The following is a 15,383-nucleotide window of genomic DNA, read 5'->3' as shown; positions in this document are numbered from 1 at the left end:
TCTCCATGGGGAAGCCATCTGCCCCTAACAGATTTTCTGGCCAACGCAGCTCCCAGGCCACACTCAGGGTCACCTAGCACCAGGTCAGTGGCTATGGGTGGGCTGCAGGCGAAGATGGCTCTGAACTGGTGGAACAGCTAAGTCCCAACACCGATCTCTGCAACAAGATGGCTCTGAGGCCGCAGCACTTACCCCCAAATCTCCAGTCCCCACCTCCAGCTGCTGCAACCCGCACCGGCCAGGGGCTAAAGTCCAGCACAGAGATCCCTGACCACAGCACCCCATCCAGCCAACCGGCCTTTCTTTACAAACCGTAGTAAACATTTTATTTACAAGTTTGTGGCATCCTAAGTGCAGCACGTCTTTGCGACCCCTAGAGCGGGAAGGAACTGCGGAGTCACTCGTCACAGTGTGAGTTGCTTGTATCCAGGAGAAGTGTCCGGCTGGGGCACTCGGTCTCCCCAAGCCACTGAAGCGTGGGCTGTACCAGGCGGCCAGCGAGGGGTGAGACGCGAGCGTGGGGAAGGAGGCTCCACCGCTGCGTCTCTGGCCATGTCCTAGCCACCACTATAAAGTAGGCACGAGGTCCAGCTACTACGCTGGAACGTTAGGCGTCCACACACAGGACCTACTCCCCTCTGCCCTCTTCCAGTCTATAGGCCTCCCAGCAGTGGCTGAGCGGGCTCGGGGCTTTTGGGAGCGCTGCTGAGGGTGGGCTGGAGCGCAGGGAGCAACTCCAGGGCCACGCCGCCACCGAGGCTGCCTGCACTGGTACTGTTGCCTCCATGGCTGCTGAAGCTCAAACTGCCGCTGCCTCCGCCGCCACCACTCCCACCGCTGCTGGCAGGGAGCAGTGCGCCAGCGACCGAGGTCTTGATGACCGTGGTTTGGTGTGGAGACCGCTCGGCCCCTTCAGTCCGCTCAGTGTCGCTGGGTGCCATATCCAGAGACTCAGAGTCGCTGCTGTCGCTCTCGGCCTCCCCCTCCGAGCGGCTGGGGCTCTGCTCCTCCTGCTCGCCGTCTGCAGGCGGGGCTCCGCCTGCCGGCTTCTCATCTGCCTCCTTGTCTTTGTCCTTCTGGGCCTGGGCCTCCTTGGAGTGCCGCCACTTCATCCGCCGGTTCTGAAACCACACCTTCACCTGTGCAGCCAGGAGACAAGAAGGGACACCGAGATGAGACCCAGGCTCACTGCAATCCAGCGGGCGTGCGCCTGGGAGAAAGGTGGGGAAAGCAGCGCTAATTGTCCCCAGCCCCTCTAGGACGGGGCCAGGCACGGGGCTAGGTGCAGGGGCCCAGAGGCTCCCAGGGAAACAAGGAGAGTGCCAGGGATCCCCACCTGACAGACGCACTAGGCCTGTTTCTCAAAGCGTGGCTCTCCAGACCTCCCGCCTGGAATGACGAGAATACTTGTTGCAAAGGCAGACTCTTGCACTTCGCCTGCAAACACGGAGGATCTCTACTCTAAAGGATGCTTCCTTAACCTCACTTGAGTCAGGACCCTCCCAAGAACCTGACTGGCCCCTGGCCCCCCAAAACGCACACCTTCCCAAGACTTTGCACACAATTTCAAGGGCTTGGGGAACCGATGTTAAGAATTCCCGCTAAGTTGGGCCCCCTCCTCTAAGGCCATGATCTGAGGCAAGTTCCTACAAAAGCAACTCATTTTAGGGAAGAACCTCGGGAAGCACAGAGGGGAAAGGGGTTCAAAGAGTCGGTCCCAGTGGAGCGGGGGGCACCGCTGGGCCTTCAGTGGAAGAGCAGGTCCTTGGCATACATGCTCTCAGAAGCTGGTCAGAGTTCAGCCCCTGGCTAGGAGAAACTAATCCTACTGTGGGCCCGGAAAATGCTGGAATTAAACCTGTGCATAGTGGAGGATGGGGGTAGAGACAGGGCGGGGGATCTATATAAATATATACCATCCCCTGGGGGACCTAATGCGTTCACACAAGTTCCAGCTTCCCTTTTAAAAATAACATGCACAGCTGGTGGAAAACGGCTGGGCTTCTCCAGTGTGTGTGTTGGGGAGGGGAGTTGTGCAGTCGGGGACAGAAAGACACAGAGATGGGGGTGGGTAGAACGAGGGGGCCATTTAAAAGTGCCTGCCTTTGGCTTCTGTCCTGCTCAGAACATTCGGCACCCAAAGAACAAGGGCCAATGTTGTGAGGTGTGGCAGAATGGTGATTCTTTGGGTTTCAAAACTCAAAAAAGGAAAAAAAAAAAAAACAACCCAGTCCAGTTCTTGAATTTGAGAAAAGAAAAAAAATGAATTCAGACATTGAAGGCAGGCGTGATAGATTTGCTATTTTCTTGAAAAGTATTCAAGTATGCAGAAGCCAGAACCTGCTAAAATGCTCTTCAACGTTCTAAGAAATCTTTTTTCTTTCTCTCCCTCACTCCCTCCACCCCACCTGAGATTTTTCTTCAGAGCTGATGCCGTTAGGAAATCAGACCATGGCCACTGGGAGCGGACTTCTTGCCCTCCCAGGGCTAAGTAATTCCGTTTGAAATGATGTTTTCACTTCCTCACAACTGGGGATTTCACAATCCAGCAGCAGCAGGAGGAGGAGGAGGAGGAGGAGGAGGAGGAGGAGGGAGGAGGGAGGATGGGAGGGGAAAAAAGCCAATAACAACCTCTTGACTTTGGGTTTTTATCTCTTCTGAGACAAACTGCTTCCTACAGCGGATTGCACTAGAGTTGAGTACACAATTATTATCTCCCACAGCCTATTTGCTTTCTCAGCGGGTCTTTTGCCTGTTGGCCAAAATAAACAGACACTGCTTGTTGACACATCTTTGGGGATGGGCTTTGCCTTCCTTCCGTCCTTCTCCTCCACCCTCCTCTCTCCTGCCTCAAGTTGGGAAGTCCACAAAGTCTCCTGAAATTCAAGTTCAAGACCTTGTGTTTCCACGGCCGGAGAGTGGGTCCCGGCAGAGGGGTCCTTGGGACTGGGGTGCGCAGGCTGCGCGCGGAGAGGCTGTGCGTTGGGGCGGGAGCTGGCTTACCTGTGCATCGGTGAGGCCCAGCATCGCGGCCAGCTGCTTTCGATCCGGCTTGGTCACATACTTCTGAATCTCAAACCTTTTCTCCAGTCCTTTCCTCTGCAGGTTGGAGAAGACGGCCCGCGACCACGAGCGCTTCCTCTTGTACGTCTGGGGCATAGTGTCCTTCGTGAGCACAGCATAGGGGCCTGGTGAGGGGTGGGGGGAGGGGAGCGGTGTAGTGGGGGCAAGAGAGAGACACCCAAGGACCCAGTTAGTGCCTGTCCGCAGCCTGCCGCGCGGGGCTCACTTGTGGCTTAAAGCGGGTTTGCTCAACAGTGAGCCCTACGGGCATTCACAAAGCCCTCCCCAAAGGAGGAATTTTACAGCTTTTGAGAAGGAAATGGAACAGCCTAAAGCGAGTGTGTGGTGAGTTCAGAAGCCCAGCGACTAATCCATTAATTCCAAAGGAAAAAATGTAAACCTGATGCTTGGCCATCAGGTGTGCTATGAGCAGGCGAAAATGTCCCCTCGGGCCTGACGGATCTAGAGATGTCAGCCTGGATCCATTCTCCCTCCCTCTCTCTCTCTCTCTCTCTCCCTCCCTCTCTCTCCCTCCCTCCCTCTCCTCTCTCTCTCTCCTATTTATGTGCCCAAGCGAGCAGCGCAGATACAATCTCTTGGGTCAAAAGGGTTTGAGGTCATTTCAAAATGTGTGTACAATAATAAGCAACACCTCCAGCGGCAGCATCTTTAAAGCGCCCTCTCCAGAGAAAAGACTAGGAAAAGCCCCCCACCGCATCCCGCCCGCCCACGCACACACTTTCTTGGCTCCCCAGGCTCCCACGCCTTTCCTCCGGGAGCCGCCCAGAGAGTGAGCCAGGCCAGGGAGAAATCTTTCGGTTTCTCTCCCCCGACGTGGTGGCCTCCCGCACCAACTCCCGCATTGCTACACCGCTGTCGCCACCTGAGGCGTCAGTCCTGAGTTTTCTGTCTGCGAACCTGCCCTCTCCGTACCTGGAAACGTGTCTTGAAACTGATGCTGAACTGAATTTCTCGGGTTCGAGTTTAAGGGACTGAGGATGGCAGTGGCCTCGTTAATAGGATCTAAAGATGCGAATAACTGGCCGGCGGAGGGCTGTAGGCCTGGGAGATGTAGCCCCGCGGGCCGCCCGCCCGTTAGCAGGGACGTGAGATCTGGGGACAAAGCACAAAAAGAGTTGGTTACACTTCAGAGCAAACCCCCCTCTGGACTGATTTGTTCCTCCCCTCCCCCGCGCCCTCCGTGTGGTTTTCCTGGAGCAAAGTCAAGAGAGACCCCTGTCTCCACCCAAAACCCCTCTCTTCCCCAGTGCGGCCAAGGAGCGATACACAAGATGCCCCACATGTCCACGTCCGTGCTGTGGCAGCGAGGAGGGGCTTCACCTAAAACGAAGTCACTTTCAGGTGGCTTTTAAGAATTCCACAGACCTAAACCCTCCCACGGAAGGAGCCTCTCTCCTCCCTCTCCTCTTGGGAGTCGAGTTCGTTTGTTTCTCTACATTCCTGGGGTTCAGATAAGTGAACGGAAAGTGTCCCCCCAAAAGGGCTTTCCCTAACAAGTAATACAGTTCTCTCTCCAGATACGTGATTAAAGACAGACAGGTGATAATCATTTTAGCAAATGTTTACACCAACCATTTTTATGAGTACCGATTCTGTGAAGTGTTTTTAAAGCATTCCTGGAGTGTTTAAAAAAAAAAACACACATGGATCAGGTGAGTTTTAAACCTAGTGTTTCATAATCTTCTCACAATGGATTTTTCCTCTCCCTCTTTTTATCATTAGTTTGTCCTTAATTGTAAAAACACTCAAAGGTAACCCGAACTGCCCCAGGGCCCCGGTCTGAGGCCTTCGGTCTCTCGCCCAAGACCTACCTCTCAGCGTGTTGCCTTCCTTGACTTTTGGGTCAAATTCTGCAGACAAAATACGGTCAATTCCAAATTTGAGGTCCTTGCTGGAGGGGGCTGGGGCCGAGCCGCTATGGTGGGGGTTCGGGACCACCCGTGTTCCGGAGGCCGGGGGATGCAAGGCGCCGGCCCGTGGTGGAGGCGGAGGCTGTTGCTGCTGCGGTTGTTGCTGCTGCTGAGGCTGCTGTGGGTGATGGTGGTGGTAGGCGGCTGAGAGCGGAGACAGCCGCTGCGGGAAGCCAGCCGGGACTTCGGAGGGCGCCACCACCGGGGTGGGTCGAAGCGGGGACCTGGCGGCAGCTTGGAAAGAGGCGTGCGGGTGAGCTGAGCCCAAGTGCGCGGTGAGGGCTGCGGCCGAGGCTCCCGCCAGGCCCTCCGGGGCCGCCCCCGGTTCCCCCACGCCGGCGTGCAGGATGTCTGCGATGCAGAAAGAGGGTTTCTTGACCGCAGCAGGGTCCAGGGGGAAGGAGCAGCCGCCCGGGCCGGCGGAGGAGCAGTACGCGGCCGACCAGAGGCTGAAGTTGGAGGCGTAGAAGGGAGCCAGCCCCGCGGCGAACATCCTGTCGGGGTGCGCCTAGAGGCCGCCGCGGCCTAGCCTGGCCGGGCCGGGTGGGTGGGTGGGTAGGGGCGCGGGGAGCGGCGCGCTGAGTCCGGGAGGAGGCGGCAGCCCAGCCGAGGACGATCTTCTTTCGCTTCTCCGTCCGCTCTGAAAAGAGGCCAGGGAGCCCTAGCGCCAGCGAGGAAGGAGGCGAGGGCCAGATCCCCGCCGATCACAGCTTGCCCTGACTTCACTTTGAAGGCGGCGCGGGACCCGCGTTCCCCGCGGGCTGGAGGCGAGCGAGGGCGCTGGAGCAGCTCGCGGGCCGGCGCCGCGGCTCCGCACACGCACGAGAAGCCGGAGAGACAGGGGCCGGGCACCGAAAGAAAAACCCACACAGCTAAGCCCTACGAGCTAAATTTAAAACAACAACAATAATAATCCGTTAGTTAAAAAAAAAAAAAAAAAAGGAATAAGAGAAAAAAAAAAACTCCTCTCTAAAAACTCCCAAAGTTTTGGCAGGAGCTTTCGAGTCAGACTCAGGGTAGGGCCTCGATCTGAGCTCTCATTGGCCATCCTTGAGACCAATGGGAGCGGGGAGTGGAAGGGAATTGGCAAGGAGGGGCGTGGCTCTCCCCTCGGCCGCGCCCCGGCCACGCCAAAGTGTTTGCCGCTGCCGCGTCGGCCGTGCAGGGTCCAGAGAATTCTGACCTTCCAGTCACTTCTGCAGCGCCGAACCGGCACCGGGCGTGGAGAGTTGGTCACGGAGGTCCTGGGGCGCTCTCCCAGGGAAACTGACGGCCCCGCATAATTTTGGCGGGCACAAAGCCCGCCTCCCAGAACGCGCTGGAGGCCTCCGAAGTGTCTTTCTCTTTACATGACTCGGCCCGATTTTTTTTCATATCGGACCTTTATCCTGAAAATCGGTGATAGGCTCCATCTTTCGCGCCCCGCGCTGCCCAGACCCGAGCTCGCGCGCGAATGCTGCGGCCCTGGGTCCCCACCCGATGTTGCTCCGCGTCCTCTTTGCCGCCTCTGAGATCCTCGGGGAGCGGAGGAGGAGCGGTCGCAAATTAGCTTTATTTTGAGCTGTCACAAGGTGACAACTTGAACGAGTAACTTTTCAAACAAAATAAGATGGATGGCTCCAAACGTCTGCCTTGGACGCAGCCGAACTTTCCCTCGAGCGGCAGAGACAACAAAACAGGCCGCCGGCCGAAACCCGGGAGAGCGGCACGCGCGTCCCCTTCGCGGCTGCACCTTGTAGGAAACGTCACCCTCCCTCCTCTGCCACATCCCCGGATCACGTGGGCTCCGTCGTTTTGCAAGTGCCCACAAGAGCAGATTTCCTTGGGGTTAAATATTACTTTCAATTCACCGACTGCTTCCCTAGGAACCCCTGGGGCCTGGTCTCCGGTGAAGCTGCCGGGGCCGCCAGCGTGTTCCTTTCGCACTTCGGGTTTTCGGGGCACAGGGTGGGTGCAGTGGGGGGGTTTCTGCAACATCAACATCTCTATTTTAAGAATTCGTTCTCTTTTAAATTATAGTAAGAATGGATTTCCCCACCCTCCTCCCAAACCAACCACAGGCCACCCAGATGAGCTCTTCTTGCACATTTTCAGGAAGAAAATAAAATAATAACAATAATGAAACCACAAAATCTTTTGTTTTCGATTGTCCTAATAAGCATCTCTTAACAGAGCAGCTGTGCTTCTGTGGCATTCCCCTCCCCCCCCAATCCTCTCGATATAGTTGCGATAAAGCTTCTGTGGCATTTTTAATTTCACTTCAGCACTAAAGTTTCTTACCAAACAAACCCAGGAAGGCAACTGAATTTGCCATGCCTATCTCGAGTTTAGGATTGGGCCTAATTGAATTAATTTTTAATGGTTTCTAGCCCTGTGTTAAGCTTTGACTTTCTCCTGAAATGTAATCAATCATTAATCTATCATCTGGGACCAGCCGGCTGAGAACACCCCCGCGCCCCCAGTCTCTCTGTCTCTTCCTCCGTCTCTTTTACTGAAGGGTTTTCTTGCCCTGCACCTTGGAGCCAGGACAGAAGTGGTATTTCCAGCGATGGAACGGAGGGATGTGATGGGCCGAGAGCGCCCGCACCTTGGGCGGGAGATGCCGGAAGACCAGTCCTTCTGTTTCTAGCGCGGGGAGGAGGAGGGACAAGCAAAGGGCCACTTGAGACCGTTAGACCCTCCTTGAAAGGCGACAGTAAAGGCGTTGCAAGCAAAGGCTGAGGATGCCGACGAGAGTCCGGTGGGAGGGCGCGGCCTCTGCAGCTTCACAGACCTCAGGGAAGTCACTAGAACGAGTGCGTGTCACTCTCCTTTAGGGTCACCTCCAATTCGGTTGCAATTCCAATGTGACTACCAACATCCCAGCCGCGGCCTGAGCCTGAACACACCATTCTAAGAGATGCGTTTAAGACCCACCCCAGGCCATCTACCCCCAAATAAGACGCTACCCTCGGGGGTGCTCTCGTGGGGCTGACTGGGGAGAAATGTGGGCCCCCCGGGTCTCCCGCTGCGCCCACGACCCGCGCCCGCAGCACTTAAAGGCCAGGTGTGCAGGGAAAGCTGGGCCAAGGGGAGACCGGGAAGTCGGGTTTCCCCCACGGACTCCCCTCTTTCCGCGCTCAACTGTAAATTGCGCCTTGGCCCGCGCGCCCCTCGGCCCTCCCAGGCCCTTGGCTTCCTTGCAACCGCATCAGCGCCACCCTAGCCTATCCGGAGCTCCCGGGGGGAACCGCGAAAAGGGGAACCTTTGAAACGGGCCCCCTGCCCCCCCACAGCCTCCTCAACATACACACACATACACACACACACACACTCCTTCCCAGGCCCAGGCTTCATCTCCGCCGGCCCCTAGCCCTCTTCGGAGCCCGCAGACTCCCCTCCTCCTACCCTCCACCCTTCGGAACCAAGAAAGCAGCAGGAAACCCTGAGCTCTCCGGAGTTCAGGTCATCTCCTGTTTTTTGATGGGCTCAAACTCCGACCAAATGAGCGGATGTGCCTGCGAGATTGGTCTCAAAATAGAAGCGGCCTTAGTATTTTAGGATACTGCAGAAATCCTTATTTCTTCCGGAGAAAAACTCTATAATGACTCCTAGCACTTCCCCTTTTAATATTTGTGCAACTTTATCTCCACCGACAAGTTGCTCGGGTGACGCAAATCCGCCCTTGTGTATTACAACTACCAAAATAAATGCGCGGAAATCAATTCCCTTCTAGCAATGAAAATATAAATATACAGCTGCGACTTTCCCCTTTAATCTTTGCTTTCCGAACGGCTCCGAGCTGTGGCGAAATGAGCTGGCCCAAGAGCTATTGGGCCTGGCGCAGAGGCTCAGGGCAGAGGCGAGGGCTCCCGGGGCCTGGTAGCCACAAAGCTCCAAGCTCCAGCAGGAGTGCCGAGTGCCGGAGCAAACCAAATGAACTTGAGCTTAAATGTGGCTGCGCTGTCTTTGGGGGAAGCTCATTTGTAAAGATGATTTCGTCTGAGACTGCATAGCTGCAGGAATAAATTACAATGGACAATTAGAGCAATGGAGAAAGTTCTTTATAGTCAAAAGTTAAACAAGTTTTTTTTTGGGGGGGGGAGATGCCACCATGGCAGGGGTCTCTGATCAATTCTGATGAATGTCTTTAATGTATATGAATCCCCCTTCTATATTCCTGGGTAGACACAGCCAAACTACTTCACCATCCTGGGAATGCACAGGGCCATAGAAGGCCCGTTTTATAATGTCACAGTGTGTTTTACAGGGATTTAGGATTGAAAGAAGGAGCCTAGATCAGAGGTTTATGTATTGACTGAAGCCAGGGGTGGATGCTCCCCATCACCCTTTGATTGTCCCGGCCTCAGAGCCTCCATACTTAAATCACCAGCGCAAATTCTTGTCCTAAGCCTGGGGACACAGATAACATAGCCACTGAGAACATAAAAGTTCAATGAGAGTGACCACGAAGATTTGCTTATCACAATGATGGCTGAGGCTGTCCAGATCTGCTATCTGCTTCTTTTTTTTTTCTTTCTTTCTCTCTCTTATAGACTCTGGGCAAAATAATGTGCTCTGTAGATGCCCCCTTCATTTTAAATATTCTTTCAAATCTGGCACATTCTCATTTCCAAGAAAGAGATGGAAACAGTGAAATATTCACAGCGAGAGAGAGAAGGACACGAGGCTCACCCCACCATGTGAGGCTGTATGAGATTTGCAACAATGTTGGAATCCACATGTCTGCTGCCTGTCATTTTGCCAGCTGAAGATTTATAGACTGTTGGGCCCAGTGCTCAAATTTAGCGGCAGGTATGGGACTGCTGTTCCTTGTGGATGCTAGATACTAGAGTGTAGGGCTCTGGAGGCCTCTCCCCCCACCCCATCCCCCAACACACATCCCTTGAGTTATTCTGAGTAGGCCACAACTCCCTTTTCCTGGAGACTTTAATATTCCCAGCACTCCACAGAGTTCCTGAGTTTTTTGAAAATAGGCTTTGATACGTGGTAAGAAATGAGAGGTCCAAAGTCACTTGATTTACCCTTTTCCCTTTTCTGATTTCCCAGGTGTGGCAGACTCACAGGCGGCCATCTCTTTGTGTGGCCATAGCCTTGCCTTTGACCTTTTGCCCACAGATCTGGCTTCAGAGCCTCAGATAGCCCTTTGGGCCTGGTCCCATTTGCTCTCCTTTTCCCCGTTACTGGGATACGCCAGTTCCCATGTGGGTGCCACCTCTCTGTCTCTCTCTCTCTCACACACACACACTCATTCACTCACTGGAGAAGGTCAGGGTTTCTCCTGTTGCAAACAGCTACCTTCTCCACTCCCAGCCAAGAAAGACCGCAGTCCTTATACAACTTAACGGCAGGCCCCGTTTCAACACGATTCACATATGTTTGCAGTGAAATCACGTCCCCACGAGACTCGAATATGAGTGACCATCTTTCATGCAGAAGAGGCGTAGTGCTTCATCGAACAGGCTTCTATTTGGTAGCTGGAAACAGCACTCACCCGCTCCAAACATATTAGCCAATGACCTTGTGGAAGCTGGATTTGTTGTCTGGATGATTATTGAAGCTGGAGAGCTGGGGTTTGTTTGTCTCTAGTGAGAGAGTTGAAAGGTTAAGATAGGAGACAAAGAAGATGGTATATTCAAAACAAGTCTGGTGTTGAGAGGGAGAGAGGAAAGTCATTCCCCAAGTAACATTGATCTAAACTAAACCTTTCTTCCCTTTGGGACAAATTTCCCAAGTTAGAGTTGAGGACAGAGTGTGTTCTCAGACCCAGACTAAGGAGGCAGAAATGGAAGAGACCTTCTGAAGGGGGAGGATCCTAGAGCCAAAGAAAGGGACTTTGTAGATTGAGCTGAAGGCTTGTCCCCATCTCAGTGGTCCCCATCTATCCACCTGCACCCCACCCAAACTGGGACATCTCTGGATTTAATGGCAGAATCCTGCCAGCCACTCAGCCCACCAGGCTCCAGTGTCTCCTGGATCCCGAGGAGCCTGCCTAGCACCAAAAGTTGGTTCTCTGCTGACACCTGCTGGACCATCTCTGCATTGCTGTCTGGCGGTGCATGTCCTGTGCCAGCAACCTTGTTGTGATGAAAGCCCGCTCTTCCTTTTGAGAAAACGCGGGTTTCTAAAATTGGCTTGGACCAGCAGCTGTTTCCTTCCATATGGCCGACAATATGAAAAGATCTCATATTAGGCGTTGAAAATCACCAGACAGGATGAGGGAAGCTCTCACCCTTCAGCAGTCACACCTCACATTTTGCAGATCTCGAGGCCAGTTTACATGCAGTAGCTCACGTATCCTTTAACGTCGCCAGTCCTAAGGATGCAGAGGTGGTGTTATCACCCCTATTGGAGTTGAGGAAGTTGCTCCTCAGAGAGGTTAAGTGCCTTGCCCCAGGTTACATCGTTAGGAAATGGTGTTCCAGCGAGCAGAGGCTACATTTTCTGACTCATCAGCCAGAACTCCACCACTCGGCCAATTTCTTTAGGAGTTTATGCAGAGGAAAAACTCTCCACCCCCAATCAGAAGGTGCATTGCTTTCAGGCAAAGGGGCTGGAGGGCAGAATTCTAACCCAGAGAGTGTCGCAGGAACAAGGGCAGATTGGGGACCACATCATTGCTTTGTGTCTCAAGGTATTGGGAAGACCCTAATTCCCAGTGGGGCTCACCATGTTTCTCTCCCTTTCCTCTCAGCAGCTGTCTTGACAGGGATGAAACGGAGGAGGTTCTAAGAACGAGATACAAGCAAGGACACGGGTGTCTGTAGGTCACAGAGGGAGCAGCCTGGGAGCGCTGGGCACAGGCTCCCTGAAGGATGCTAACAAGGGAAATTGGAGGATAGCATTTTAGAGTTCTTCTGGGGCCTGTCCTCTCTGTCCACAAGGGCCAGAAACAGCGAGAAGGGAGCAAAGATGGGTGCTCCACACCCTGGTGCTCTGACATTCATTTTCCCCCACCAGCACCAAATCATTCTATAGGATTTCAGTGCCCTATTGGACTACAAACAAGCAGTTCATATCCATCCACCAGTGTAACTCTGTTACAGTTATTTCGTGTAGATACAGGTGTGTCATAGCCGGCGGCTCTTTTGTCTGAGTTTAGGTATAAAAATGCCCATAATCCTGGTTTTCATGGGTCTTGAAGAAGAATCGGAGTTGTAAAGAAGTAGAAAGGCAAGTCTGGGGTCACCAGGGACTTCAGTGGGACCAGTGTCCTGCTAACCAGTGTCTACCTAGCTCAGCCTGGTTAGAGAAACTCTGTTTCCTGGACTAAAGCCAGGCAGGGCCGGGTGTAGATGGAGACAAAAGCAAGAACCTAAGCTGTTCGGGTGGTAGAATGGACGGGATAGTCAGTGACTCCGTCTTTAAACAGTCCCTATCAGAGAAAATTGTATTCGAACATGCATCTAATTGTATTCAGTCACAGATTTGTAGATGGAGCCCCTGATGATAAGTTAACACCCAGCTTCACGGTTAGTTCTTCTCTTGTGTGGCTGCTGCCTTCCCCGGGAGAGGGAGATGCAAGGTGTGTGGTTCCTCAAAGTGACAGGTGTGTTGAGTTCAGACTTCTGAACTCAGGGCTAATGACCGTGTCTACTTGTGATAGGGCAAATATCAATGAGCTGTTATGATTCAAAGGCATAAACAGATTGAAAGTAAAAAAGCTGAAAAAAGATCTGTCTTTTTCAAGTTGCTATACTAAATCAGACAAAACAGATATTATGACAAAAGTTAGTATTGGAGCCAAAGAAAGGCATTTTATAATGATTAAAGGGTCAATCCATCAAGAAGACATAATTATAATCACATATGCTCTTAACAACGGAGCCCCAAAATAAGCTGTTAGGTTCAAAACGGGATATTTACGGCTGATTTGGAATGCCCACAAACTTGTTGAAGAAGGCAAAGTTTGGAACATAATAGGACTACTTCTGTATCCTTACTTTGTAGAAAATAAGACACAATTAGGGTACATTTAATCTTCAAGGGGGTTATATTATTTTTCGTCGAGCGGTTAGCTTTAACAGCACCGTAACAAATCACATTTCCACTGTCAATTATAACATTACTACGCCCCATCCCTGCCAGCAATAGATGTTATTGGCCTTTTTAACTTTTACCAGTCTGATATTCTCTCAATCTGCATTTCCCTGACCTCTGCTGCGAGGGCCCCATTTGCCTTCTCTCTGATACAGCAGATGGTCATAGTCACTAATTTTTGCTGCTCTAATTGGTAAAAACACAGATAACTTTTCAAATGCCCCCCTCCCCCATTTCCAAATGCTCAAGTCAGGAGGAATCCCGAATTCCACACCAGCCTGCAACCTCTCCCCAGCATCCAGTGTGGTGCACACCCCACCTTGGGTGGCAGGCTGGCCATGACCAGAATTCAGTGAGTGTATGCCTTTTCTCCCCATGTGTCCTTTATAGTAGTTCCTGTAATCCCCTTTCCCCACTGTCCCCTCCCCATTCCCCCCTGGCTATGGTTAGATTGTTCTTAACATCAATGTCTCTGGTTATATTTTGTTTGCTTTTTTCTTCTGTTGATTATGTTCCAGTTAAAGGTGAGATCCTATGGTATTTGTCCCTCACTGCCTGGCTTATTTCACTTAGCATAATGCTTTCCAGTTCCATCCATGCTGTTGCAAAGGGTATAAGCTCCTTCTTTCTCTCTGCTGCGTAGAATTCCATTGTGTAAATATACCATAGTTTTTGGATCCATTCATTTGCTGATGGGCACGTAGGTTGCTTCCAGTACTTGGCTATTGTAAATTGTGCTGCTATAACAATAAAAATAAAAAAATAAAAAAAAAGAATTCAGTGAGTGGCATAAGACTGTGTCACTCACATGTGCAAATGACCCGATATTCAGGTGTCTGCATTACTAGAAGTGAATCAGCCTGAATATTTACAATATTCCAGCAACAGGTATAGTTTGGAAACAGGCCTAGGGAGGCGTTGATTCAAATAGTCCCACCTTCCACTCTTGCCCTGAGTCATATCATCCAGGTCACCTGTTTCCACTGCAACCTGAGAGGGGCGTCTATTTTGGTTGCAGGCAAAGCCCCACTCAGGCTCCATGACTCACTCAAGCTCTGAAAATGCCTCTCAGCTTCAGATGTTTCCTTGTTTCCCTGCTGCACCCATCTCTGCGACAGAGAATTCCACAGGAAGGGTGGCATCTCAGGTTCTCCAGACACAGGAGCTCGAGAAGCCCGTGGGTGGATTGTAAGAGGCTTTTTCACAGGTTCCCTAAGCCAGGTGTCCTGGAGAGCAGGAAGCTCCTCACAGGCACGACCTGTTCTCCCAATGTGCTGGGAAGGAAAAAAGTTTTAGCTACCCTCTCCCTCCTTTCCCTCCTTTCCCTCCCCCACAGCAGATACAATTTAGCCGTCAAGATCACGGAGAATCATCTGAAATTTCTCTTAGAACTTTTCACCTCCCTGGGTCTGTCTCCTTGCTTCACGCCTAGATAAACAAAAATGGGGAGCTCTGGGCCCAGCATCCTGCTCAGCACTCATAATCTTTGGCCCACGTGACCCTCAATGAAGCCCAGGAAGGAGCTCATTTCCATTTTACTTGGGGAAACAGAGTTTTAAGTGATTAAATAACCTGCCTGCGGTCATAGTAAGTGATGCACTCTGGATTCGCACCTGTGTCTTTGGCCACTAGGGCCCTTGTTCATCTCTTCTCCAGTCTGTCTCTGTGCTTATTCTTTCTACACTTCAGAAATGAAGTAGAAATTAAGACATTTCTAAATAAATATAACTACATATATATATATAACTGTATATATGAATGACAAAGGAACTAAAGAATGTACTAGAAAATGTCTAACCCAAAATAAGGTGGTAATAAAGAGGAACAAAATGAACATGAGACTATAAAGACAACAAAAATGGATGATGTAAATCTCACCTTATTAGTGATTATATTAAATGGAAATGGATTAGACCCTCTAATACAAAAATAGCAGAAAATTTTTTAAAAATGTATTCTAATTATGCTATCTATAAAAACCATACTTGAAGTTCAAAGACATAAAAAGATTGAAAGTAAAAAAAGTGGAAAAAGATCTGTTTCAAGTTGCTCTACAAACATCAGACAAAACAGACATTATGACCAAAGTTATCAGTAGAACCAAAGAAAGATGTTTTATAATGATAAAAGGGTCAATCCATCAAAATTATAATCACATATGCACTTAAAAACAGAGTCCCAAAATACATGTAGCAAAAAATGACAGAATTTGAAGGAGGAAGTCAATAATTCAACAGTAACAGTTGAGGCCTTCAAAACCCCAATTTTAACAATGGACAGAATTAGAAAATAAATGTGAAAAACAAAGACTTGAATAACGCCATAAATCAGCCAGACCTAACAGATATC

The 15,383-nt window shown here is 51.3% G+C and overlaps 1 protein-coding gene across 1 annotated transcript; it reads right to left on the bottom strand.

Moving 5' to 3' along the window:
- Positions 1-306: 306 nt before the first annotated feature.
- On the bottom strand, positions 307-5,999 carry HLX (H2.0 like homeobox). Its single transcript, XM_024575937.4, has 4 exons — positions 4,896-5,999; positions 3,997-4,176; positions 3,004-3,188; positions 307-1,139 (listed from the first exon to the last, which is right to left on the bottom strand). Exons 1-4 carry the CDS (start codon positions 5,485-5,487, stop codon positions 654-656), a joined length of 1,443 nt encoding a protein of 480 aa, XP_024431705.2. The 5' UTR covers positions 5,488-5,999; the 3' UTR covers positions 307-653.
- Positions 6,000-15,383: the final 9,384 nt, after the last annotated feature.

This window comes from Desmodus rotundus, chromosome 10, assembly GCF_022682495.2.
Source record: "Desmodus rotundus isolate HL8 chromosome 10, HLdesRot8A.1, whole genome shotgun sequence".
Lineage (NCBI taxonomy): Eukaryota > Metazoa > Chordata > Mammalia > Chiroptera > Phyllostomidae > Desmodus > Desmodus rotundus.
This window is presented reverse-complemented; position numbering and strand designations above follow the sequence as displayed.

Coding starts and splice junctions, on each gene's coding strand:
- HLX (XM_024575937.4), bottom strand. CDS start 5,487: ATGTTCGCCGCGGGGCTGGCTCCCTTCTACGCCTCCAACTTCAGCCTC. Junction 4,177..4,895: donor GGAAGGCAACACGCTGAGAG/GTAGGTCTTGGG, acceptor CTTTGTCCCCAG/ATCTCACGTCCCTGCTAACG. Junction 3,189..3,996: donor GTTTCAAGACACGTTTCCAG/GTACGGAGAGGG, acceptor ACCCCTCACCAG/GCCCCTATGCTGTGCTCACG.